Consider the following 26,193-nt stretch of genomic DNA (forward strand, 5'->3'; position numbering starts at 1 on the left):
ACTCTGCGGGACCAGCAAGATGGCAGCCACATAGCCAATATTTACTGATGCATGTGTGGAAAATGAAAAGAAAAGGGATATATAGAATCACAGAGCTTATCTCATATTTATTACATGGCAACCAAGGTGTTCAGGACGATCAAGAAAAAAAGAAAATCACAAACACTGATGACTATCTACACTTCAATCATGGCTTTATATAAGAAAGCACCAATACCTGGATCAACCCTGATTTGTTTTAAACTCACACAGATTTTTGCTTTTAGATGCTTTTACTTCCCCAAAACAGATTCAAACAACATTGTACTGTATACTATAGACACATTTCTCTGGGTTTTCACTAATGGAACCTTTGTCAAATCAATTCCATGTTTTGGACAGACACCATTCAATCTAATGAGGAAAAAATAATATCAATGCAGATGAGGACAAATTAACTATCTATAAATCTTAAAAAGATAAGTTAACCACTATGACTTTGTTTACTTAAAACAAAAAGCTCTAAGGTTTATTAGAACCTGAACACAGTTCAATTTTAATGACACATGTTTCTAAGAACCCTCAGATTCCCCTAAAAGAATACACACCTATGTACGGGTAATACAAGGAATAAATAATGGTTTCGCCAAAAACATGCATATTTTACATAGAATATTAATTTATACACAAGGCTTTTTGAAGACAATTTTTAAATACATTTTCTGTTGTTCTGAGCCAAATATTGTGAAAGTGTTTCTAATGTGATTGTAAAAGCATTTTTAAAAAATCTTTATCCCTTCAAATGGATAATGCGGTTATTCCACTCATGTCTGCATCCTGCAGACAGTAATCCAAACTGGAAAAGGTCCACACTGTACTTTATATTTTATGTGTGAATCTTAATCTATGTAGACAATATTTACTGTACAAAGAGAGTAATAAATCAGATCCAAAATCCCAAAAAATCTCAATTAAGATGGCTAAGACAATAAACTCATTATACCAATTAATAATTCAACCTAACAATACAAGCTGCAGCTGTTAAAATTATCAGTTAAGACCAGTGTTATTAAATAGCATTGAACAGCATGTTGAGCACAGTGCCAATGCACACTTAATTTGCTCCTTTTCACTATCAAGGCACAAATGAAATGCAGTTTTCAAGTGATGAATCCCTAATTTCTCCCTATCTTAATAAGTCTCCAATTATTCTAGAATAATTAAAAATGCAATGCTTAATTAAGGTAAAATGATTGTTAAAATCAATAAAACTGAGAATAAAATGTACATATTATTACATATTGTTTGATACATATGAGGTTATTTCATTCATGTTTATTTAATAAATCACACTGTACGCAATGATAATAAACTATTCATTTTCTCACATCAAAAAATGTGCTTCTTTAAACCCTTACCTTAAACAGTGAACGACAGACATATTCGTATACCATTGTCTTCAGAGAAGCTTTCAAGGATGTGATTCTAACTTCGGTGTTTTCAGACTCCTAAAAATGTAATATTATGTTATCATTAGCAATGTTTTTGTCTTTTAGAAAATGTAAGATAATTGTTAACAGATAAAGTAACATTTAGAACTAGAACTGTTTTTCAAATATTTTGTGATCAGTACTTGAATGGGCTCATTGATTAAATTTAAAATACTTTCATATAAAATGTCTCTATCTTGGCACATTTATTTATTTCTAGTTGCATGTCCAGTGATACATACTTTATGTAACTGTTTATTAGGATTCCACTTTGCTGTAACTGACTATAAATAAAGTTGCAAAGTTACAAGTAATAGGTTTATTCCATGCTGAAAAAAAGAAGAAAGAAAACAACGTTTTTGGCCGTGGAGCCTTCTTCAGGTGTGAAGCATGGAATAAACCTATTACTTGCTCCTTTGCAGCCTACGCATGCTGACCTAGCTACCCACCTAAATTATAAATAAAGTTATTAACATAGACAGAGAACAAATTTCAATACCATTATGGCTTATAATATTTGTGACCTGATCCATAAAAAAAAACATTTTAAAAATAAAAACTTAAACACATACTGCACCATGACTGTAAGGCAAAAGTAACATACTGTAGGTAAAACATTTTAAATCCTAGACTATTGCTTCTTTAAAGCTTGTCTGTAACACTCCATTTAACAAGTGTATGTATTTTTTTCCCCAATTGTAACACTGTACATTACCCTGGATACAATTAAATATTGATAGTAAAAGAATGCCGAGAATCAAATCTGTTTGTTATAATGGGGAAAAAAGAACACAACATAATACACTGTAAGTCTTCTAAAATATGTTCTTCACTACATTTGGAACAGGCAATGTTTACTACTAAATTGTTAATGCATGACATTGTAATGTTGTTTCCCAACAAAAACACCTTGGAGAAGTCTATCCAGTGGAATTACTTTGCATGGAAAATGTTTTATATTTCTACAGGCCATATGCAGCACAAGCAACATGTAAAAAAACCATGAAAAAGTAGGAATTTATATTTATTATTAGTAAATACATAAATTTAATATTTATATAGGAAGCCATCCATCCATTCTATCCTGTTTGATTCTTACCAGCTAATAAATCTGAGGATTCTAATGAATCCAAGGTATTGCTTACAAGAACATGGCTGGGTAACTTGGAAGGCTTGACACTCACAACCTTCTGCATAATATAGTGTCCTCTGGTTTGTGTTGCACTGTTGATTCCAAAGAACTCCATTAAGTTAACTTGGGTGATTGCTTTTTAGAATTTTAAATACTTGAAGTGTCTCCCCTTCTGTTCCACACTAAAACAAATCTATAAAATCTATTATTTTTATAGTTACAGACCTGAACTAACTGGTTATTTATTTCTTACAGTTAAGAAAAAATCAATTAGTGCAGGAATTGAATTATTTCTTAAAACCCACTCTCAACCCTATGTTACGGAAATTCAGTGCAGATTAATGTATTAATTTATTCATATATGGCTATCCTCACTTTGAATAAACAAGCCAAATGCATTAAAATAATAATAACAGTATCTCTCATGAACACTGACAGGAGATCGTGCTATAAGACTTTACTAATAATGCAACTAGAAAAATACAAATCTGCACCTCTTTTAGTGGTGCACCTTGCTAAGCCCACAGGACCATGTGCAATGAGCACAGTGACCTGTTTTGCTTCCTTCCACCTCAGGCACAACATGTAGTCAGTCAATGGAACTTCATGCCCCGATAATCCACCACAGAAAAGGTCAGTTACATATCTCTGCAGAAGTGCTTGGTGGTCTTCGATCACACAAAAGCATGAAGTATGAAAACCATTACAATGTTAGATGGTTTCCTCTGGCTCTGTACTGACAATTTCTGTGGTTTCCTTTCAGTAGAAAGGAATTTTTAAACAGAGGTGGTTCCAGAGGTGGTTTCCACTATGTTATTTTTAATAAGATACATGACATAGCAAATCAGTCAAAATTTAAATATACTAACAGAACATTAACCATGTCTGTAGCCTGCATCTGAAAATACTTTTAATACAATCAGTTAAGATGGATAAGATTGCTGTTTTGCTTACTAAATTACTGAAATATCTTAAACCAAAAAAATAGCACTGAACTCAAACATCCATACATTTTTAACCATTTTTATTTCTTCTACTAATGTCCTTATAAATGATCATATGTTCACCAGAGGTGGTGTTTCCTTTTTGCTATAAAATCCTCAGCTCATATTTAGTAGAGTGACAAAATCAGATATGGCTCTGTATTTTTAGTGAGCCTCATGGTGGTATAGTAGTTGAGGCTGCTGCCACAAAGTTCTTGGGTCCTGGATTTGATTTAAGAGTAGGGGTTTTCAGATTGTTTGTGCTTCCTGTATTTGTGTGGGTTTTCTACTGGTGCTGTGGTTTCCTCCAAAAGTATCAGTTTGCTGTGCACACGCACCCGGAGATGGACAGGCGAACTGTCCATGATATGGTCTTAAACTCCTGGTTGCCATGACCCTTAGCAGGGATAAATACGTTTTCTGATAATGGATGGAGTGAACCTTTTGAGCGATAAAAAAGAATACCATCTCTGGCCTCTGTAGAAATCTTGACTTGGCATATACCATGCAAGGTAGTCCTTAATGGGTACAGATGATGTTATTGCTATTTTGTGAAGAACTGATAGAGATGGACTCTGAGGCACAAACTGAAATCAACAGAAGTGGTTTGGGGGCAATAGCAGTTCAAGCCATCACTGTGTTTCATTCCATCTGTGTCTCTTTCCATCCCAGAAGGGCAAGTGCTGTGCTGAAATAAAAGGCAGGGCTACCACATGTTTTATTTTAGCACATCCTTGGTACCGAAATTAAAAAAAAAACTATGGCTCCCAAATCAGTGATGTACCAAGAGCAGCTTAAATTCAAATCAGGCAAAATATGGTATTACAGTTACATAAGGTTAATATTAATATAGGTAATAGGTACGTAATAGGTATAGGTAATATTCCTATTGATAATCAAGGAGCATGTTGCATGCTGACAGGAGAAAAAAAAATTGCATTTCATTGCTTGTTCCAGATATAGTCCAAAAAGATACATTATGTAAGACGTAATAAAATCCCGAGACACCTTGTTGTAATTTTGCATTGATCTTAAGGGAGACCTTGAACAGGTGGCCATCTTAGTCACGGCATATGCTAGTGTGTTTGCCAAACAAATCCTTGATAATCTATTCCCAGATTTATCCATGACTGTCATCTGTGAAGGTGGGTCTATAACTTAGACAACTACACTGGGAGCAGGCTTGAGATCATAGAAAGAAAAAAAATACCCAAACCATCCAAAATGGCTTGAAGTCATCGCCATCCCTGGAATCAAACCAGCAGTCCAGAGGTAAACAGCTTTATACAGTGCTGCCAATTCCCTTATCCCCTTATGCGAAACACATGTTTAATTAGGGGCATAAAAAATCAGGCTAATGGAGAAGAAGGAGATGATAAGCCACTCTAAAAATCCAGAGAGACTTAATTTCAGAGAGACTTCACCTATACTGTATTAGCTACATATGCAACTTAAAAAAAACACAAGATGCAAAAATAACAGAAAAAAAAGAAGAGATCATGTGAAAATGTGGTATGAAGGAATAATTATCTGTTTCAAATTCTTAATACCAGCTGCAGGGCTGTAACGCAGACAGTACCTTTTTGCTTTGCAGGGCTCTCTGAAAGAGTCTCAGAAATGCTGCAAGGCTGAAGCGGTACATGTTATTAATTTTGGATAAGTCAGTTATAATGAAGTACATCTTGCTGGCACTTTCTGCTAATGGAAGATAGGCATCTCGTTCCTGCAGAGGAGAAAGGAGAAAACAAGTAAAATTGGGACTGGTATGATATTGCCCTCTAGAGCATAGACAGTTCATTACTGATTTTTTTCTTTGAAAGACATGGGACTTTTAAAAAAGGGACAAAAATAATTTATTTGGAAAAAATGTTCTAAACATTCTTCACAATTGTTTTACAAAAAAACTGGAAAAAGAGGAAAACCGAAATTTGTAATTACTAAAAATTGATAAATACCATGTTCATTTCTTTAAATAAGCAAAATTAATTGAAAACATTATGGAATTCCATGTAGCCTAGAATTTATATGGAATATACAATTAGTTTTGAAAAGACTGTGGTTAGATAAGAAAATGTTATCTTAAAAATAAACATCCTATTCAGTGGCAATGTTGTTGCTTTGTAGACAGCTTAGAAAGACAGTTTATGAAGCATCAATAAAATACAGTATGTCTCTATGTATTAGCTCTACAGAATGCCGATTTCTACAGATATCAGCTAAGAACATCTGTAAACAATACCAATCAAGGCACTGCTAACCAAGAAAGGGTGATATTTATTCAAGCCTTGTTGTGTACGTAAAAAAAACATTTAACAAGTGTACACTCTTATACACTCTTTCAGTTCATATATGCTCTTTACACACATACTGTACAGATGCAGCCATTCAGAATGCATGTCAATATTCCTGTCCGTGGTAAGCAAGTACCACAGTATGATTCGCTTTGCCGAATTAAGCTTTTCACTGCCTAAAGAAGATTGATAGGTGACACTTGTGATGCATTATATGTTAGATGAAACGGTAGCATCATCTGTTGTACTACTACTTAAAATCCACTTAACATGGAATATTACTACGCTCACTGCAGTGCCTCAGCATGCGTCAGGCTGACACAGTACTTCTACAGACAACAGCCATCACTCTCTCTGTAGTGCCAGACCTGCTGTATCTTTTTGCACATGTTAAACGCAAGACCTGATCTGCTTATGTCTGCTTTTCTCTGCAGCTAGCCTAAAGTATTTTGACTACCAGACCAACAATTTCCTGGATGCTCACAAACAGTATCGGGAAATTAAAGATGCCATTAAATGAAAATTGAATTTAGAGGTTTTTATGTGTATATTTGCTTTTAAATAATAATCATTTAAGCCAATATATTAAATATTTTTATAATAGTCTAAAATATTTTTATATATGTTTGTTTTTTGGGGGCCTTTTTTCTTATTGTTTATTTTCTTTATGATTCTGCATTGAGGTGTAATTGAAAATGTAACTCCTTGTCAATATAGTGACCACGAAGCCAGGTAGATAAATTAATTTTAATAAAAAAGGTTTTCTCAGTTTAATATCTGACGCGTCCCCAATACAAATGGTGGTGCAATAGTTTGAAAAGCTGGGCAGATGCTATTCGACTGCGGTGGAATCAATCCTGAAATCCTGACACCTTGCATATTTTAAATGGGTCCATTTGTGTTTTAATATAAACACAAAATGAATTTCTTTTTAAATCTAGAATCAATGGCTTTTTTAGTTTTACCACCCGATCCGGAATCATGTCTCAGATTATTACTATGAAGCCCACAGCCGTACACAGGTGAGAATGGGGTAGTATAGGCAGGCAACTTTAAACCACTTGTTTTAACACGTCACCAGCAACAGAGCCCCAGACCAGCGGTTCAGAGCAGACCGGAAGAGAGGCGAATACCTCGGAGGTTGAGGGGTTCGTGTCTCTTTCAACGGAGAGAGCCCTGGCCAACTAATCCCACCTTACCCTTGACAACATTCAGCCACATATGAGCTCCAATGTGGAGGTATATTACTGACTAGTGAGCTGACCCAAGCTCAAACTCACAATTACAGAGCTAAGGCAGGACTTTTTACCATCTGACACACTTAAGAGCACAGTAAACCAAATTTTGACCCCAGGTATGACCTGGTATGAGGTACTCTCACTGACTACAATCTTAGCTGGTATAAGCCCAGGTATGACCTTGTATGAGGTACTCTTACTAACGTACTGTACTATGACTTACCTGGTCCAAAGAGACCTGCAACCTGTGCGACTCTGTGAGAGACTCCTGGATAAGTGCACTGCTTGCCTTGGTCTTGTTCAGGGACTCAATAAGGATCTTGTTTTCCAAGATGTTCCCCTGGGCAGTGGCAAGAGTCTGAAGAAAGAAGTAAAGACTTTTACCCTTTAGAACAAAACTGAGTAATTTAAACAAAATACGTGGCAACAGTGATTTCTGTGCAAAACTTCAGGAAAATGTCAGTTTTTCTATATTTCTCCAGGAACAAATTCAGTATTTAGTTTTGTTTCTGTTAAATTTCTCAAACAGTCCAATTTCTTTAAAAAGTCATTCCAAAAGAGTGAGGGAGAACAGAAAGTTCATCAAAGAAACCAATTGTCATTTGCTGTAGCCGAACAAAAGACACTTCTTCCCAATTGCAACTGTAACAAAAAATACAAATATTTAAAAGTTATATAAAAAGGCTAATTAAATCTGATACACTATATTGTAATGAAAGTGTATATTTGTGTTTATAGTATTAACAGTAAAGGGAAGGGTTTTCCTTAAATCTGGAATTTCTTAAATTGAGAAACTGAAGATTAATCATAGAAAATTCTAGTAAAGTTTAGTTTGCTCTTAATTCCTATCCTACCTGTAGTTTAAGACAGCAGTGTACAATCAGTTAGGATTCTAAATTCATAACTGGAAGATTGTAGGATTTAGTTTAGTTAAGTACTGCTGGTGTACCTACATGTAAACAAAATTGCTCCAGTTTAGGATTAAAGTATCAGATCTAAACAGCCATGAAGTACTACTTACATCATCATCATAATAATAAGAAGAAGAATTTAAGAATTTTACGGCACCTCTAAAAGAGATTCTTCCAGTTTAGCCAACTGGATCTTCTTATCTTCCTCCTGTTGCAGGAGCTTAGTCTTCTGTGTTTCCAAGTCTGGTTTCTCATGCTGGATTGTTAAAGCCAAAAGCTACAGCGGCACAAACAGATAAAGAGAGCTGCTTTAAAACACCCAGAAGTGGACATATTCACCAACGGTGTATTCTGAATTTCTTAATTCTGACTTTCAAAAATAGAACATATATGGTCTCTCTCAGATGATATAAGAAAATTAAAATAACATTAGAAATACCAATATTTTCATAACTTCAGATATAACTTCACATATTGTGAAATAAGAACATTTCTACAGACTGCATAAGAACCTTGGCAAGGAAAACATCCATGCTTCCATTATAGCGGGCAACAGGTTCAACTGACATTAAATAAATGACATTTATTAATTATTTATTCTTTGAACATCACGACATATATGTCTAAACACACATATTATGTGAAAGTAAATTTCTGCACTTTACTGTACCTGTCCCCGAAGGCCAGCTCTGGTGGTAGTGAAGTTCACTTCAGTCACAATAGAAGCAGCATCAGGTGGAATAAAGGGATTTGGGTTCCGTGTGGCAAGAAACATGCGAAATTCTTCATTGTAGTCAATAATTTTGTCTCCAATTTGAACAACATATCGAGGACCTGTAAATAACAGGGAAGAAATTTAAGGTGGGTTGTGATACCAGATATAGACAACAGATTGTAAAAACAACATGTTTTATTTTTTTATTTTACTACCAGCAAATAGAAACAACTTTCATATTTTAAATCATCAACACTACATTGCCTCTGATGTACTAATCATTACTTACAGACCTTCATCACTGAATAGGTTTCTAGCATTAGAAAGAGTCAACATAAAATATTTCTCTTTACTGTATTCCATTTTGCTTTTAATTAAATATAATAAGTTTCACAAGTGTGGAGAAACTTGGCTAATGATTAATAGTGGCTTAACATCAGTGATGTTTTATGAGGCATCCAGATCAGTAGGCAGAGCTGTCCAGGATTTCAAATGGAAGACAAATTGGAATGGGAAGTCTCCATTCACAAAGCCCAGCTGCCTCTGCAAACAGTGCTGCAAGACAAGCCATGCACCTGCAGAAGGCTTGACGCGCTTCAGAGGCTGGACACTGTTTATTCTTGGCAAACTGTAATCATATGCAGGCTGCTGTATTTTTCTTCAGGCTGTCTGTGTCTTCCCTAAGATTTATGCTTCATCACTGTCTGCTCCAGCAAATCACATGACGCAGATGTTAGCTGCATGCATAGTATTAATGATCCAATTTACTTTAGCAATACAGTTCTAAGGTTAAAAGTAGGGTTGAGCATTTCAAATTAAATAAATAATAATACACTTAATGAGGGAACCATTGCAAAGGACAAATTTTAAGGTATGTGAAAAAATATTGACCTATTTCTGAAGCTATTAGAGCTTAATCAGAAAGGTGTCAAGTATGTTCAATGCTGTGGCCTACATAATCACAAAAAATGCAATCTAATCATAAAGTACCATATTTGGGATCATAAATACCTTCAGCATCACAGAAAACAAACTGCATTATTCCATACAAGATAATATTGTGTTAACTATAATTGCCCTATTTCTCTATAAATGCTGTGCTACTCATTTATTATTTCTTCATTTTATATTTACTGATTTACTGAAAGTTCTTAATAATAACTAAATAAAGCTTAGTGTTTTATTTATGTAATGCAAGTAGCCCTTTGTTATGCCCGATGATGAGCCAGAGATTATACTAAATCATCCCTTTTCCAAAGGGATATATTTTAAAGCTTGTACAAAACTAATCAGACTTGGAAAACAACAACAACAGCATTTTAGTTGCAAATTTCCAAAGTTTTGTTTTTAATACATTTTCAAAATGGCTTTGGAGTTACAAGCATGGTGTTGGGCAGGTATAGAGCTATGGCACTATTATGGTGATATAGTTGAACTTTTATGTTAAGTTAGAATAGGAGCCATTTTTTTTTACTAGACTAAAATTCTTAACCATTAGTTTTTGCTAAGAGGCTAGGTGCGATTAATTTAAAAGAAAAAAAAGGTGTTGAAGGTAGATTGATATTTTTCTACATGAAAAAGCTTTTTTAAATTAAAAAAAAATGTTGTGTAGTATCTATACAACCACTGCCCGATACCATGAAATAAATTGAATAATTAGTGCATGCCAACAAAACTTTGGCAAATATATTATAGGTATAGAATAGATATAGAAATAGGTTAAATGTAAAGATTTGTCATCATTAAATGTTTATAGCAAAATTACAGATAAGAATGAAAGTGACTTAAAAATGGTACAAATTGAAAGAATCCAGTGATATTCAAAATTTATTTTTTACTACAACAGTTTGCAGAATACAAGACACTTCTTAGGTTTTTCCTTAAGATTCAGAAATATTTTTATGCTTCATCTTATTTTCCATTCTTACATAAAGCCTCTGTTGTACAAACCCATTCTGTCTCAACTTATAAGCTCTGTTAATTTTTTCTCAGCATACTTAAGGTGATAGTCTGTCAGAGGTCTTTTGGTGTTCTTTTTCAGGAATCGCTAGTGTTTCTATAAATTCACTAGTGAAGAGATTGTCACCTTAATTTTTTTGAAGCACATTCCTCTCCCTAAACATGCACTGTATTTTTAACTCTCGACTGGTCCCATTTTTATGAGAAATGACCCTAATAATTGTTAAAGCTTTTCAAACTTAACCAAAGCTCCCCCAAAAAATAGAATTGAAGCACATCTTACAAGCAAAAATTATATGTGAATTTAATACTGTTTTATATGATGACTCAAAAATAAAATAAACAGCCAAACTAATCAGACAAGGTGCCACTTTAACGGCTTTTGAAAATATGGTCGCAATATTAATCGTGAAAGCTTTCACCTAGATTAGTCCAAACAGACACCTTCAATTAACTTATTACACACATACTCCAAAATACTGTATGCCTAAAAAACATCATATCATGGCATTTACATACAGAACTCTCTCCCTCAGTGCTATGCTCATATGAGCTTCAGCTCTGAGCTGGACACGGTGAGAACACCAATTTCAGGGAGAGAAGAAAAAAACCCACTTTCAGTTATAACCTTGACTTTAATTAACTGAAACAAAATAGCAGCTGAGCACCTTCGTATCTTTAGACATTTTAAACAAAAGATTAACATTAATTTGACAGCATAAATGCGTTAAAGTATAATTTCTAAACTTGTGTGATTGTCCCAAAGGAACCAACACTTTGTTCTGATTGATCTTTATTATATTTTCGTAGCTAGAGACAACATATTTTAAAGAAGATGCTTCAAGTGCCTCTGCATGTAAGGACTGAAGTTTTACTGTGTTCATTTCTACAAATCCTAAAACATTCATGAAAGAAAAGGTAAAACCAGACTGGTAACTATTAAAAATGAAAAGCATGTGTGGTGACTGCAATGTGTTTAATTCCCTGAAGTACACATTGTATAAATGGTAGCCCAACAGAAAGGAAAATTGCTTTTGGGAATTCATTTTTTAAGGTATGCTATTAGCTCTGCATTCTTTTCATTGTCATATTCATTTTGTTCCTTGGTGCCAAGTCGATTTAAGGCACCAATTTCCATGTCATTTAATGAGATCATCCATAATGCTGTCACCTGCACAAAAACGGTGAGAGTCCTACCTTGAGCAATAAGATCCCTTCTTAAGAGAGGGTAAAGGACTGGCTCCACTCCATCCATCTCCTGGATAATAAGCGTCTTTCCAAAACGGACAGCTAGCTCAAGTGCCGTGATAAAATTTGAGTCCTACAATGAAAAATATATGCTGTATATATATCACGTAGTCAATATGGTTCCATCAAAAAGACTTTAAATGAATATGATTTTTATAATTATGAAATAAAAACTATAATGATACAGGTAAATAGTAATTGTACAGCATAAGAGCTACGTGGCTATAATAACATTTACAAAACTGACACAAAGCCCTACTAATTCAAAATTCAAAGGAGATTGGAAACACTGTAAAGAATATTACTTCAGAAATAACTTTATATGTGCAGACACAGTGGCTATAGTTCTCTGATTTTAGATTTTTTTCTATGTAGCTATTTAGATTTTAGTCAATGTTAGTTCTGAAAAAGAAAAATGCTATCGTTTGTTATAGGTAAGTTCCATTGCATTTCCAAGCCACATTTGCTCATCGGGCCAATTTATTATGACTTCCATGGCGCAGAGCACACAAAAGAGCATGTGACTATCTGGACAGGACACTAGTCCATTACAGGGATTACCCCCAGCAATGCTAGTCCCCCTATACACAGCTGTCTGGACAGGAGCAATTGGGATTAAGTATCTTGCTCTAGCAGGTCTGCAGCAGGGACTTGTACTCACAAACCATCAGTTATGAGACCAGAGACTAATAGTTTTTTGTTCCACTGACTAATTGTAGTGATATGCTTAGTTCTGAAGTAAATGACACAAAGCAAATTACTAATTCATTTGCCTTTTGTTTTACTAAGGCACACTGTCTTTAACTGACTCCAGCTCGTACAGCCATCAATACCTGCTGGTTTATAACCTCCAGGCGAGACTCCTTGAGATGTGTCCTCAGCCACTCAGTGGCACGTGAAGAGGGATCTATCAAGAATGGACACGCACAACTCTGGAAGAGAAAGTATTCTGTCCTTCACATCTAACAAAAACAATTATGAAAGGGTTACCAAGGTTTAGCCTCTCAAGCTTGCAGTTGTCATGATGATTTGGAAGGCTGTCATTTTGTCTGACAGAATCAAAAAAAAATTAAAAAGAGGGACACTAAGATAATTTAAAATGAAGGGAAACAAATCACAAGAATATGAATAAACTCTTCAAAAAAGCTATTTGAAAAGCTTTAGGTTTGTGCCTTGAGCATCAGATGTAAATAATATATTGCACATCAGAGGGCATTACTTTTAATTGATGTTAAAAAGAGCAGGTAACATGCCACTTTAAGGATGTAATAATGTTTCTTATTATAGTGGCACTATAGAGTAATATCTTAGCACCTGGACTACAACTGTGTAAACAGTTAATCAAATAAGTTCTTTAAAGTCTAATATTTTCCTTATTTCAATACTTTTTCTGTATTCATCTAGACACAAACCTTTAATCAGATAAAATAGTTCCCATCAGAGAAGTACATTACAGATCCAGCCATTCAGAATGCGCAAGGGATACTACAGTAGTTTGCAGTTCAGTGCCTGTGGGGTACCTCAGCTTTTTGGAAATACTCAGTTTTATGCACTGCTTTGTAAAACTGCCAGGTGGAGCCGTAAAAGCTTAACATGGCGTGTGGAGCATTTGGGATGTTGCCAGAAAACGTCTGGTTTTGAATTCCGGTCAATGTTGTGGGAGAATTTTTTTCCAATTACAGAATTTAAGTTGTATACTGTTTAGACTTTTATTCATTTTAAACTGTGTATTAAGTGTGTGTATAGTGGTAATAGACAATGGAAAGCTCATGGACTGTAATGTGGCACACTGCACCCAGGCGGTTCAAAACGTGATCAGAGCATTACTTTTGTTTTTTTCTTAAATAGCTGAATATATAAAAATAGTCCACTATTATAGCTTGTTGTATAGCTTGATGTGAACGCGATGTGCTCTTTCAGGTTTTCATCCGAATTGAGAAAATCTATATTTTGTCTTAATCCAAATTTCAACACCCAGTAATCAGCCAACAATTTAACTTTAAAACTTTAAACTAGATTGTACTGTACAGAACTGCGCAGTCCAAAGACTTACTGGGAGGTTGTTTCTGACAAAATTGGCTCTGACATGAGTGTGTGTGTGTATCTGGATGAATTATTATAAGTGATGGTTTAGAGCGATCGTTTTGGCTATATTTTTTACATAGCCGGATGTGTAAAAATAGTTATCATAGCTTGTTGCGAACATGATGTGCCTCTTTCTGGTTTACATCCACATTAAGAAAACCTATATTTTGTCTTAATACAAATTTCAGCAACGAGTAATTTAACTTTAAATATTTATTCAGAAAAATATTTCACACATACTGCACTGTAGTGGCTTTGAAACCACACGGTATCATACTGTATATACAGTATACGAACACACTGCCATTCATTGCCATGTGAGCTACTGTTTCGGTATATCTGTAGATCTGACTTCATGGGATTCACATGTGTGGAACAGCAGAAGACAAGACCCGGCGGGAAGGGTTGTTTTGATTATACTATGAATGGGTCCCTGAGGCATATTGTCTAAGTTTCGGAATTATAAAAAATAAAATCGATGAGTTTGCACGAGAGAAAAAAGTACCTTTTCAAATGGCGTTTCCTGTGCAAAGCAGGTGAATTTGACAAACAGCTAATGTTTAAAGAATTTAAAAACTCTCATGTAACAGAGCAGAAAGTCACCTTGCTCTCACAAGCGGCACTGTTAAGACTTCAGAACGCTTCAACTGATGCATAACAAATGTAGCATATCTTTAGCAGTCTTTGTTAGAAGAAAAATGTGCCCTATTAAACTCAGATCTTCTAGATAGAGCCCTATTGACAAACCCGCTGCACCAACAGGCCACTCGGAAACACATTTACAAAGAAAGTGGAGTACAGTAATACTACCAGCTATAAATATAAATATAATATAAAATAGATTATATTTAGATCCTTAAATTAATATCGTTATTCATTTCTTTAGTTACGATATTTCCATATTATATTCCTTATTAAGCAGATTCTAAAAAGTATGTTTGTATAATATATTTATATTCCTAAATTAATAGTTTATGGTGATATGACACTCAGAGATATTATGCTCCTGTTATTTTTATGCTCAGCTACCAAAATTTCCCTTTAGTTGTAAAATTCCATATTAATATTCCATATTAAGAGGATGTAAACATGTACAGTAGAGAGATTAAATGAAACAATTGGCCAGCAAATCACATACTGCGGCCGTCTTTGGCTCCAAACCCACAGTATGGGGTTTTACTGTGCATTTTGAATGGCTACATCTGTACAAAACAAAGATATTTTCATTAAATTGATTTGGGTATATATAACATGAAGCACTATGAAAGCATGAGTAAATACATTTTGGGAATAAAAGGTGATAATCTCATGCTTTGATGATAATTTACATTGATAAGAATATTTTACTCTTCATATTATGTACTGTTTAAAACTACTGAATATTTAAAAAGCTCATCATTAGCCAGGGACCAAGACTGTAACAATTCCAGTCACTCACAAAGAATTACTTTAACCATCACCAGTAAAAAGAAAGAAAAGGTTGGTTCTTCAAAGTGAACAGACAGCATGAAACAAGGGAATCTATAAAAATAAATCCTCTGAGAAATGAATCAGTCTTCTATTATGTATATTTTCAAACTGGGACATTTTTATTGTAATAACCACCTACATACTTGAACCCATCAACAACTACAGAATGACTATATGGTAGGTTTTTCACATATTATTCATGTTAAATGAAAGACAACACATAATTATAAAATAAAAAGATGTTTCCAAAGTTTTAAATGTCAGCAATAATTAGTAGTCTTAATGTGATACAGCTCTACACTCCACAGGAATGAGGTCTTATCAATTTTGCTTGGCACAGTCATTGGTTTTTCTATGGCTATTATCAATCATTGACAATGTCAATTTTCATAACACACATGAAGGGGATCTAAATGAGGATAATAAAGTCATGGGATATTGTGTTGTTTTGGTATTCTTTTGGATAGGGTGTAAAATACACAAAACCACACAGTCTAGCTACAGCTGAAGTTGAAGAGGAGACGAGGTTTGAAATGAAGGGAACTCTTACCCGGGACTTCAAGGCATTGATCTAGTGCAGCAAATAACAGTTTAGGGAAACAAAAATGAATAATGATTAAAGGAACAATGATATGAAAAAGAAAAAAGTGTCTTTTGTGGTTGCAGATGAAGTGAGTCAACGGTTTATACATTGATTTTAGGTTAATTTCCTGTTCTATTTTTAATATTATCATTCATATTCATCACAGTCCATTGGATCTGTGCATCTGTTTGGATGTTACTGATGTGACGTTTCTTACATTATTGAACTTTTAGGAGCACACATCATGCTAGAGGCAGGATCTGGGATTTTCTGTTCAAAAGACCAATTTTGCTACACAATGCAGAAATGTATTCTACAGTCACCCTAAGTCTAATTATCTATTGTTTTTTACATAAATATTTCATTTACTGTATTGAAGCATTCAAATACCAAAATATTTTCTCCAAGTTTAATAATCATTTACATCAAACTGTATCTCAGAAAAAAAAGTCATGAAACCATCCAATCATTTGTAGTTGATACTTAAAAACCAAATATTTTTTTACATATGCATGTTAAAATATAAATAAAATCGAACTGATCCTCATCACTGTTATTCATGTCAAGAATAATGGTTTATGACTGCTGTTTCTTGGTAGTTTTTACATAGTGCATGTGTACCGTCATACCTGTAAAATGACAAGAGCATTCTCCATGGAAAGGTCATCAGAAGGTAGCCCTTGACTCTTCCAGATAAGTTGCTCACTCTCAGAGCACAGAAAATGTCGCATATCAAACTCTATAATAAGTAGGAATATTCATTATAATGTGAATAACATACAAAATATAAAATAAAACCTGTACCATTTTTTAAACAAAACATGCTTTTACATATACTAATTATTTTGTCTTTATTATTTTTACAATTATTACAATTAATTAAAATTTTAACCTCAAGTGGCTAACTAGTACCAAAATTAATGTTCAGCATTTCAAGTTAATCAGATAAAACCACCAGCCATACCACCCTACAACTCACTTCTGGTAACCCACTGAAGCTAAGCAGGTATGATCCTGGTCAGCACCAGGATGGGAGACCTCCTGGGAAAGCTAAGGTTGCTGCTGGAAAAGGTGTTAGTGGGGCCGGTTGGGGGTGCTCAACCTGTGGTCTGTGTGGATCCTAATTTCCCAATATAGTGACAGGGACACTGTATTGTAAAAAGGCACTGTCCTTGATGGTTTTATGTCTCATCCAGGACAAGGTCCTGACTCTATGTGGTCATTAAAAATCCCAGGGCATTTCACAAAAGAAGTAGAGGTGTTACCCTGGCATTCTGGCCATGGGCCTCCTAATAATCCCCATCTATGAACTGGCTTCATCACTCTGATCGCCTCCCCATTGAGCTGATGTGTGGTGAGGGTACTGATGCACTATGGCTGCCATCACAACATCCAGGTGAATGCTGCACATTGCTAGTGGTGAAGGAGAGACCTCCTTATCTGTAAAGCACTTTGAGTGTCCAGAAAATGCTATATACTGTATGTGTAAGGAATTATTATTATTATTATTATTATTATTATTATTAAAACATTTTAAAAGCAATATATTTTTGACCTAATTAAGACTATCCAGTTTCATCCTGCATAAGATATTGATAGATTCTACTTTACTTTGAAGGCCAGATGAATTCATCCACTCCTGTAAGCTAGCTTTCCTCTGGTCCTCCGGAGCAGCAGACAGATAAGTAATAAAGGCAGCAGCCAGCTGGGCTCTCTTAGGCAATGTGTCCAGCTCCTCAGTTATCTGTGCCACCTAGACAACACAAACACACAGTGCTACAGAGACACATTCCTTACATTCATTTATAAAGAATTATATTCATATGTTTCAAATTCCATCTTACATAAAACGCGACTAGCAAAAGCTGTGGAATATGCCAGTTATTAAATTATACTATTGTAATTTTGTTCTGATTGACCTCATTCAGTTTCCTTCCCTAGTACTCATATTGTTTCTGCCTCACGAGTGTTTGCTTCTTCTGTGAAACTGTCTTTTACTGGTAATCAACAAGCCCTGTTGTAGGTATTCATGTTATTAAAAATACTACCAAGGATCTGGTACTGTTGCATCCACAGTCAGAAAAAATGTATTTTTATATCTTATTCTTAAAAAAACATGTACAACTGACACAAGTCATTTCAAAATGATCATGCAAACCATTTTACTTTAACTATAAAGCACTGTCATTTATTCTGCAAAAATATAAGGTATGAGCAAGTTTAATGTATCCAGCTCCATGTTTGTGCCAGTTGCATTTAGCTCCTAGTTTTAAACCAATCTTCCAGCACTTTAAATACTTCTTGGTAAGAAACGAAACATTTTCAACCAAAATGAAAGCTAAATATCTGGTGTATTAAACCCAATACATCTGACAAATAAGCTTTAACAGCATATTAAATTAATTAGCATTTCATGCCCATTTAACATTTGCAAGACCTCAGGTGGTGAGCTGAAAATCGTGCAGCTTGAGCTACTGGCATGTATTCCTCCTAGTGGAACTATGCCAACTCAATGACATCTGTGGCATGTAGAACAAAACACTTCACACCACTGATCAATCTGTTAGCAATATGAGCTACGCTAATCCTTTAATTCCATTACAGAGGAGAATTAAGAAAAAAACATGCATCGCACCAAACATTGAGAACCTCAGTCAATTGGGCATGTAAAAGTTTATATTTAAATGAAAGAAACAAACTATTAGTTTACTTGAAAAATCCTTTTGGATGCTGTTGTAAAACAAAAGAAAACTAGATTACAGAACCTTTAAATCATTATTTATTATTAATAATTTATATGCCATTAGCAGCCAGTAAAATGGTGATAATATTGGCAGTTCTGAAACTCATTCAGTTACTTTATAAAAAATATTCATACAATACTTGCTTGCATTTGTATAAGATGTTTCATCCCACATTATTGTGTGTATTATGTACACAGAAGACTTAGTAGAGAAGTCAAATTTAGAAAAAAAGTTATTTCACCAATTGATTAAAGGGGAAATGTAGGGATGCCAGATTGTGCAAGCTCAGGGTGGAATTTAGCCAAGATACCTATTGCAAATATTAGGATATCTAATAATCAAGTAGTCAGACCTTGTTTTTAAAGTCTCCTCTGAAGGATAGTACTTATCTATAGCACTTTGTTCCCTGTCATGCTAGGTTTAGAAATTTTAACAGTCCTAACAGTCCAAATCTCTGTTATGGCAACAACCAGGTCTTCCATCACAGTTCTAGACAGGCCCAAAGTTATTAAGTTTGGTTAGATGGAGCTACAAGGTGATACAACTTAGTAACTTGCCCCATACACATTCAGATCAGGCATAAGAATTCCACTACTTATGCCAGCAACCATATCACCCTACAACTCACAACTGGCAACCCACTGAAGCCAAGCAGGTGTGAGCCTGGATGGGAGACCGCCTGGGAAAAACTAAGGTTGATGCTGGAAGGTGTTAGTGGGGTTGAGTGGTTGAGGTGATAGTGGGGCCAGCAGGGGGCGCTCACCCAGCGGTCTATGTATGTCCTAATGCTCCAGTATAGTGACGGGATACTATACTATAAAAAGGTGGTGTCCTTTGGATGAGACGCCAAGCTAACCTGAGATTTAAAATATTCCCCTAAAGCATGGTCATATTTTTGTATGTGCTCCACACATCAGTTGCTCCCAAGACGTATTTCCCAACAAGATTACACTGAGGAATTACAGGAAGTCCATAGATTTTCTCCCCTCACTGCCAGGCGAGCAAGTAAAAAAAATACAAAAGGTCCTTCAACAGACAAGAACGTTTCTTTGTAACTCAGGGAAAAACATACTATACCAACAGTACCTGTGCATTCCATCTCTTATGTTCGCCATCAAGTTGATGGATCAATTTTTCTGCAGCTTCAATAGTTTCTTGAGCTTTGCTAACTTCAGCTTCCAGTTTTGCAGCTTCTGTTGTCCTAGATTGGAACCTTTGAAAGAAATCAAAGTCCTAAGTTAGGTCCTAAACAGAGACTAATCATCATATAAAATATCAGTGCTGATGATTTATAATTGGCAAAGCTGCATTGTCTTACAGTCATGCTTAGTTTTACGCTCAGCTTTAATGCTGTCTCATGTGTTTACTGTTCTTCCTGCTGCTTCAGTATCCCTGGCACTCCCCGACGCTTTTTCATGACAGTGATGTTTGTTTGCATCCCCTGAAGTTAAAATTAGCGCTAAAGACAGAAGCTCCCTTTTTGCCTCCATGTCAGTGAGCTGAACAATCATGTTTTTGCAGCTGCTTGTAGCAGAATGATACAAATGGTGTTGTCATAAGCTGTCTAATAGCAATATAACTCAGGTAATTGCCTATTTATTCCATTACAGAGAAAGTCTAAGTTTAATGTGAGTGATAACAGTTATATCTTTACATGCGACTTTTAATCTTTATGTTTCAATTTTTTTTCCAAGGCAGAACATTTTCTGCCAAAGCAAAATTTCATATAAATGCATTCTATGTATATAGAAGTACAAGTGAAAATGAAAATGAAAAGTGACAAAGCTTGTATTTCCTTCTGCCCTGATCACACATTAATCCTCATATAGATTTATAAAACAAACTATAAATGTTATAATAAACAACACATTCAGTCATTTTGAATATTATATGATATTAATACGCCACAAACATTAAGAGACAAAAGAACAATTACTTTTCCTTTAGTTCATTCACTTTCTGACCCACAGAGTTCAGCTGGTCTTCCAATTTGTTTTTTCTACTTTCAGTCTTACGCAGGTTTCTGCATAAAAAATAAACAAAATAAAGATAATTGTTGCTTTCAAAGCATAACAGCAAGGATAACAAACAGATTTGGAAAACTACCCACATCCAGTGCATCGCCATATGTCACAGGTCTCAAATTTCTGATAACATAAAAAAAGAGAGACCTTTTCATGTGGCATGGGCATACAACTGATAAATTAAATGAAATCCACTGCAGTGCTTACTCCACTAATCCTGCCTGCTCCTTCTCCAAAGGTTGGATTCTCTCCAGGACATGTGAATATTGTACATTTGCCTTCACCCAGGCTGCTAGTGGGGCTGCTGCAGCACTTGCTCTTTTTGCATTCTGTGAAGAGCAACAACATACATTTATGCATTGCAGCAGGTTTTAACACAACTGAGGATCTCAAGGACTTTATCAGAACTCTGCTGCACCAGCAATTACTACAGAAGCCACATCAGAAAGGGAAGGTGGACACTGGCAGGACAGAATACCACACATGAGCTAGGAAAGAGTTGGGACTAGCAGACTCAAAAGAGGTGTGATTATTGGAACCTAACTCATGCTAACTTTCCACAGCTGATGCGTACGAGGTTGACATTGACTTTGTAATAATAATGCAAATACATTTGTTAATTGCTGCAGACATCACTATCGTGTAAACAATGTATTTCTGCATTGCCTCTCTCCAAGAAAACATACCTTAGGGTCAAATGAAGCCTTATTTCTTCGAAGAAGTTCTTCAACACTTTCACGAATTTCATGCGTTATGTTTCGAGCATCAAATGTTGCTATATCTTCTCTTACCCCCCTTTTTGCCAAGAAACTGTTTGAAAAATATACGAAATGTATGTATTATTGTTACCAAACAGAAATAAAATACCACCCTTCACCACCATTGGACACATCCTATAGCAATCATTGAAACGCACAATCATTCATAGTTCTTTTCACAACATCTCCCTAGTTTTATTTTGCTTGAAGCTATTGATCATACAATTGATGTTTTCAACATATCAGACACAAAGCAGGACCATGGAAAAGGCACCAAAGCGCAAAGCCCATTAAATCTGAAGTTAAAACTGCAAAAGAATTGGATTTCGGCAAAATGTGCTGACATTATACATTTGTGCTATTCAGAATTACCTCTTCATGCTAACCCATGAAGTGTCAAAAATCCCCATCAGTCTCAGAACACCTTCCAGAATATCCCTGATGACATCAGGTGGCATGCGCAGCGAGCGGATCTCAGAGAGCGATTCAGGTTTTATATTTCCAACAGCTTGTTTAGCTTCATCTACAAGAGGCTATGAGAAAGAACAAGGATCTTTCATTACTCAGAAAGAAAGATTTTACTCCGAGGTGCACGATATTAACTGCTGGGCTGATGTAGGCTTTTATGGCATTGTTCAGATGATAATGTAAAGGAAGTCTAGTTTAGCTGTCAGAATTGGAGAAGAATCTTTTTTTTTTCTATATTACTGATTGAATTCAGAAAAATATTTTAAAACAATAAGGAAATAGAAAAAGAAAATATTTAAAATGCATCATACTGTTGCTATGTTGTAAATGATCCCATTAAGCCACAAAATATATTGGACTATATAATTATGCAACTAAAGCTGCTATCAGGACTGTAATGATTTTTATATAGCTTACACATTTCCTATACAATTCGGTGAAAATAAATCTCTTAACCATCAAATAACAAAACACAATGGCAGACGTTATATAACATTTGGTTCTTACCTGTACTTCCTTAAGCTCGTCTTCAATTTTTGCCTTTCTTTCTTCGATTTTTGACACCTCTTCAGCAATCTTATATTGTATCTTTTCCATTTCAGTCTTTTGATCACTTGCATTCTGACAGACAAAATCACATTAATAATCGTGTTGTTCAAAAGCTTAAATTGCTGCAAAATGTCTGTCACTACACAATAATTAAAGTACATTAGGTGATTTTAGTGAACCTTATTCAATTTTTGTACTTTCCATCACTTACAATTTAATTCTATGTTAAGAAAAGAACATTGTACAAGAAAGGTGTCTTGGACCTTTTTGCAGTAAATTCGAATTTCTGGAAAACCTTTATATAATTTTTCTCAGTATGAAAGTATTTGAATTTTGGATTTCTCAAGTAAAATTTTCTTTTGAAAGTTTGGGAAAATAAGTGTTTCTTTAGGGAAATTGTGGGGTTAAATCCCATTACTTATGATTTTAGTGTTTATGAACACTGGCACACAATGACAATAGTAATAATAATCTGCAGTGCCAGTAAGTGCCACAAGTGCTTTGCTAACAACTTTCTGAATTCTGCCCTGTCCTAACTTGAACCCTATACTAGGCAGTGATGCAAGCCTTAAGACACAACTAGCCAGAGCATAAATAACCACTTGCAGATGAGCATCTACTTTTCTTTTTTTTTAAATGTCCTTGAAATCATACTGCACTAAAGGAGGAAAAACAAACATTTGCCGTTCTGAACCAGGAAATTTCAGCAAACCTTCTGAGCAATTCTGTAACATGAACCTTCTACTCAGATAGCTGTCACAGGCAAATCACTTTAGAAGACATTAGCCACAATTATAATCTTATTTACACCTGTCGTATCTGTGTAGATTTTAACTCCCCAAATGAATTAGAGGAATACAACTTGTTCTTTTCATAAGGGACAGAACTGTCATTCAATTTAATGCTCTAATGCTCTAAAATGTCAGGACTGATTTAGATTAAGACTTTTATTTTCACAGTCACTATACATTTGTTTATATAATTAATGAAAATATATTTTTTCTACACTTAATCCAAGTAAAGTATAAGTCTTTTTACAATACAGATATTTGGACAAAGAATCACTATTACATGATCATTTAAATCCTCCTGGTTTTACCACCTGGTGACATCTAAACTAAAATAGTATAAGGAAAGTTAAGTTACAGTAATTGTATCAATACAAGGAGTCAAATTTCCAAAACATTACAGGATTGATGGAATTTTAATAATTATTATAGAATTGCTTAATCCTACCAAAGGATATTACATGAAATACTTTCTTGCCTTAGGATAAATACAAGACAAAATAAACCTGATACTATTTATCTGGTACATTTTTGTCTTTTATAACACAAACAGAAAACCACCCTGTATGACGTTCACAATGCAGCATCAGGAACAGAATCAAAGGAACCTTGAATTGCATCACAGGTTTTGGTTAGTAAAAATGTTTTAAATACAATTTCTATCACAAAATGAATCTCTTATGTTTTGGTATCGCAACTAAGCTACATTATTTTATATTAACACTGTCCCCAAAGACTGAAGCTTATTTTATTTATTTTTTTACAAAAAGCCTCCAACCAACTCTTTAAGATAATAAATGGTTGCATTTTCTTGTCTTTGCAATTTCCTGCATAACCATCATTAGACGTAAAGCAAGCAAATTAGACACCAAAGACTTTTTATTAAGCATGCAGAGATGTGTCAAAATAGATAATCACACTATGGTGTTCAGAGGGAAACCCAGACACTAACGACCAGGGTAAGAAGGGAGGGTTAATTAGCAATTAATATGAATGTTGCAAGAGTAACCAGTTTGATATTTAACCACAATGACAGTGATAAGTCAACATTTGAAAACACAAATGCATAATTAAAAACAAGGTCACTATAAGGGCAAGAAGCTATCCGTTATTTGTGCAAGGTACATTAGTGATTTAATACACACTTTAAAGCACATTTAGAATGGAACACAATGTATAATTGAAAAATTACATTTCCCTTTTGTTTATATAGTTTGAAAAAAAATATTTCCCCTGGCAGTATTTTTACTGTTTACAGTTATAAAGTTATAATCTGATATTAAAAAAATTAAATGACAATTCCAGAGGGTTTAAACTAATCTTTATACAAGGCATTTTAAGAAATATGTTGTTAAGAGGCAACTTCTGGCTTCTGAGTGCTTTGTAATAAATATGAATATTGGAAAAAGTAAAACAAAAATATTCAGTATAAAATTGACAGTATATTATTGACAAATAATTGACAAATGCTTTCAAGTCATGCTAGAAGACGATCTCTTGTATAACTATCTAGAAAACCTAGATATTCTACAGCGCTTTCCAAAAGCTGCTTGTAAACTATAATTAAACATCAATATAGATTTTAATCAAAATTATTTATTCATTTAACAGAATGTAATGAAAACTCCAAGAGCAGTAAGTGAAATGCATATACTGCACTGCACTTTATGTATTTTTTCATCAAAATGCTAGATGTAAAAATCAAGGGGGAGATTGAGAAATAGTAACAGCATTCAACATTTGTTTAAGCCTCAGATTTTACCAGTTTATTTTTTATTTTAATGTTGTAAATGGCCAAATGCAAAAGGCTTAACTTTAAATACTATGCCTTCCAGATGTACAAGTACAATAAACATTACATAGCAGAATGAGTTCTATAAGGCAATAGTAGCAACATGTATCATCATGGTTAAGGGCAGAGAGCTCAACAAAGACTGCAAGGAAATGGTCACTGACCTCCACCAATTGGGGGATGGCTATAAAAAAAACATAAAAAGAATCTGCCACTTCCCACTGCAGTATCCATTAAGAAAGGTGAAAGTTACTGGCATAGTGGCAACCCTGCCAGAAGGAGGAGGCAAGTTTATTGTGCCACCATGGGCTTTGAGACAAGTGGTTCTGAGAATAACCGTAAATCCAAAGGCTACAGTTGGAGAACCCAAAACAAACTAGTATCTGCAGGGTACAGGGTACAGTATCGGCAGCACATATACTAAAATTGGAACGATACAGAGAAGATTAGCATGGCCCCTGTGCAAGGATGACACGCAAATTCGTGAAGCGTTCATGTGTCAAAAACTACCATTCAACGTCACAAGCTTTATTGTGACATTCATGGTCTGTTTGCAAGAAAGAATCTTGCAGTGAGAGCAAATCACAAAAGAGACTCGAATTTGCCAAACTCATCTGAATGTGAACTATCTACCATGTCTCTCAATTCAATGAAAAGACAAACTGAGCTTTTTGGACATACTCAGAGTTATGTTTGATGTAAAAAAGGTTAGACAATGTCACGTAAATCTTTATGCCCATCGTGAAATACAGCCAGAGATTGATGATATTTTGAGTTTGTGTTCCATCTACAGATCCCAGAGTCCTTATTAACATAATGGGAATCATGATCTTCAACATGTACCAGCAGAGTTTGGCCAAACACCTTGTTTCCCTCTGCCAAACAGCTCAGGTTTGGCAACCGAAACGTATATCCCAATATGAAAACAATCCAAAGCATACAGTACATCCAAACTGACAAATAAATGATTAAATGCACACAAATTA

At 34.8% G+C, this 26,193-nt stretch overlaps 1 protein-coding gene and 1 non-coding gene across 6 annotated transcripts in view; one reads left to right on the forward strand and one right to left on the reverse strand.

Moving 5' to 3' along the window:
• Window positions 1-26,193, reverse strand: part of dync2h1 (dynein cytoplasmic 2 heavy chain 1) — a 149,434-nt gene that overhangs the window by 87,291 nt on the left and 35,950 nt on the right. For 3 of the 5 annotated variants that reach the window (XM_088639212.1, XM_088639213.1, XM_088639210.1), the window contains exons 57-72: window positions 22,586-22,699; window positions 21,983-22,143; window positions 21,539-21,662; window positions 21,060-21,181; window positions 20,765-20,851; window positions 19,915-20,041; window positions 17,696-17,837; window positions 16,714-16,823; window positions 16,052-16,072; window positions 12,780-12,878; window positions 11,896-12,019; window positions 8,695-8,858; window positions 8,182-8,301; window positions 7,337-7,471; window positions 5,164-5,307; window positions 1,398-1,487 (exon numbers count right to left, since the gene is read on the reverse strand). In XM_088639212.1, the coding sequence (XP_088495338.1) occupies window positions 1,398-1,487; window positions 5,164-5,307; window positions 7,337-7,471; window positions 8,182-8,301; window positions 8,695-8,858; window positions 11,896-12,019; window positions 12,780-12,878; window positions 16,052-16,072; window positions 16,714-16,823; window positions 17,696-17,837; window positions 19,915-20,041; window positions 20,765-20,851; window positions 21,060-21,181; window positions 21,539-21,662; window positions 21,983-22,143; window positions 22,586-22,699 (1,884 nt within the window). The remainder of the gene's footprint in view (window positions 1-1,397; window positions 1,488-5,163; window positions 5,308-7,336; window positions 7,472-8,181; window positions 8,302-8,694; window positions 8,859-11,895; window positions 12,020-12,779; window positions 12,879-16,051; window positions 16,073-16,713; window positions 16,824-17,695; window positions 17,838-19,914; window positions 20,042-20,764; window positions 20,852-21,059; window positions 21,182-21,538; window positions 21,663-21,982; window positions 22,144-22,585; window positions 22,700-26,193) is intronic. The other 2 variants (XM_088639214.1, XM_088639211.1) reach the window with 1 other exon arrangement.
• On the forward strand, window positions 25,605-25,710 carry LOC148658165 (U6 spliceosomal RNA). The gene has a single exon (XR_015940668.1). It is a non-coding gene; the product is annotated as a U6 spliceosomal RNA (small nuclear RNA).

The sequence above is a fragment of the Lepisosteus platostomus genome, chromosome 7, assembly GCF_059453375.1.
Source record: "Lepisosteus platostomus isolate fLepPlt1 chromosome 7, fLepPlt1.hap1, whole genome shotgun sequence".
NCBI lineage: Eukaryota > Metazoa > Chordata > Actinopteri > Semionotiformes > Lepisosteidae > Lepisosteus > Lepisosteus platostomus.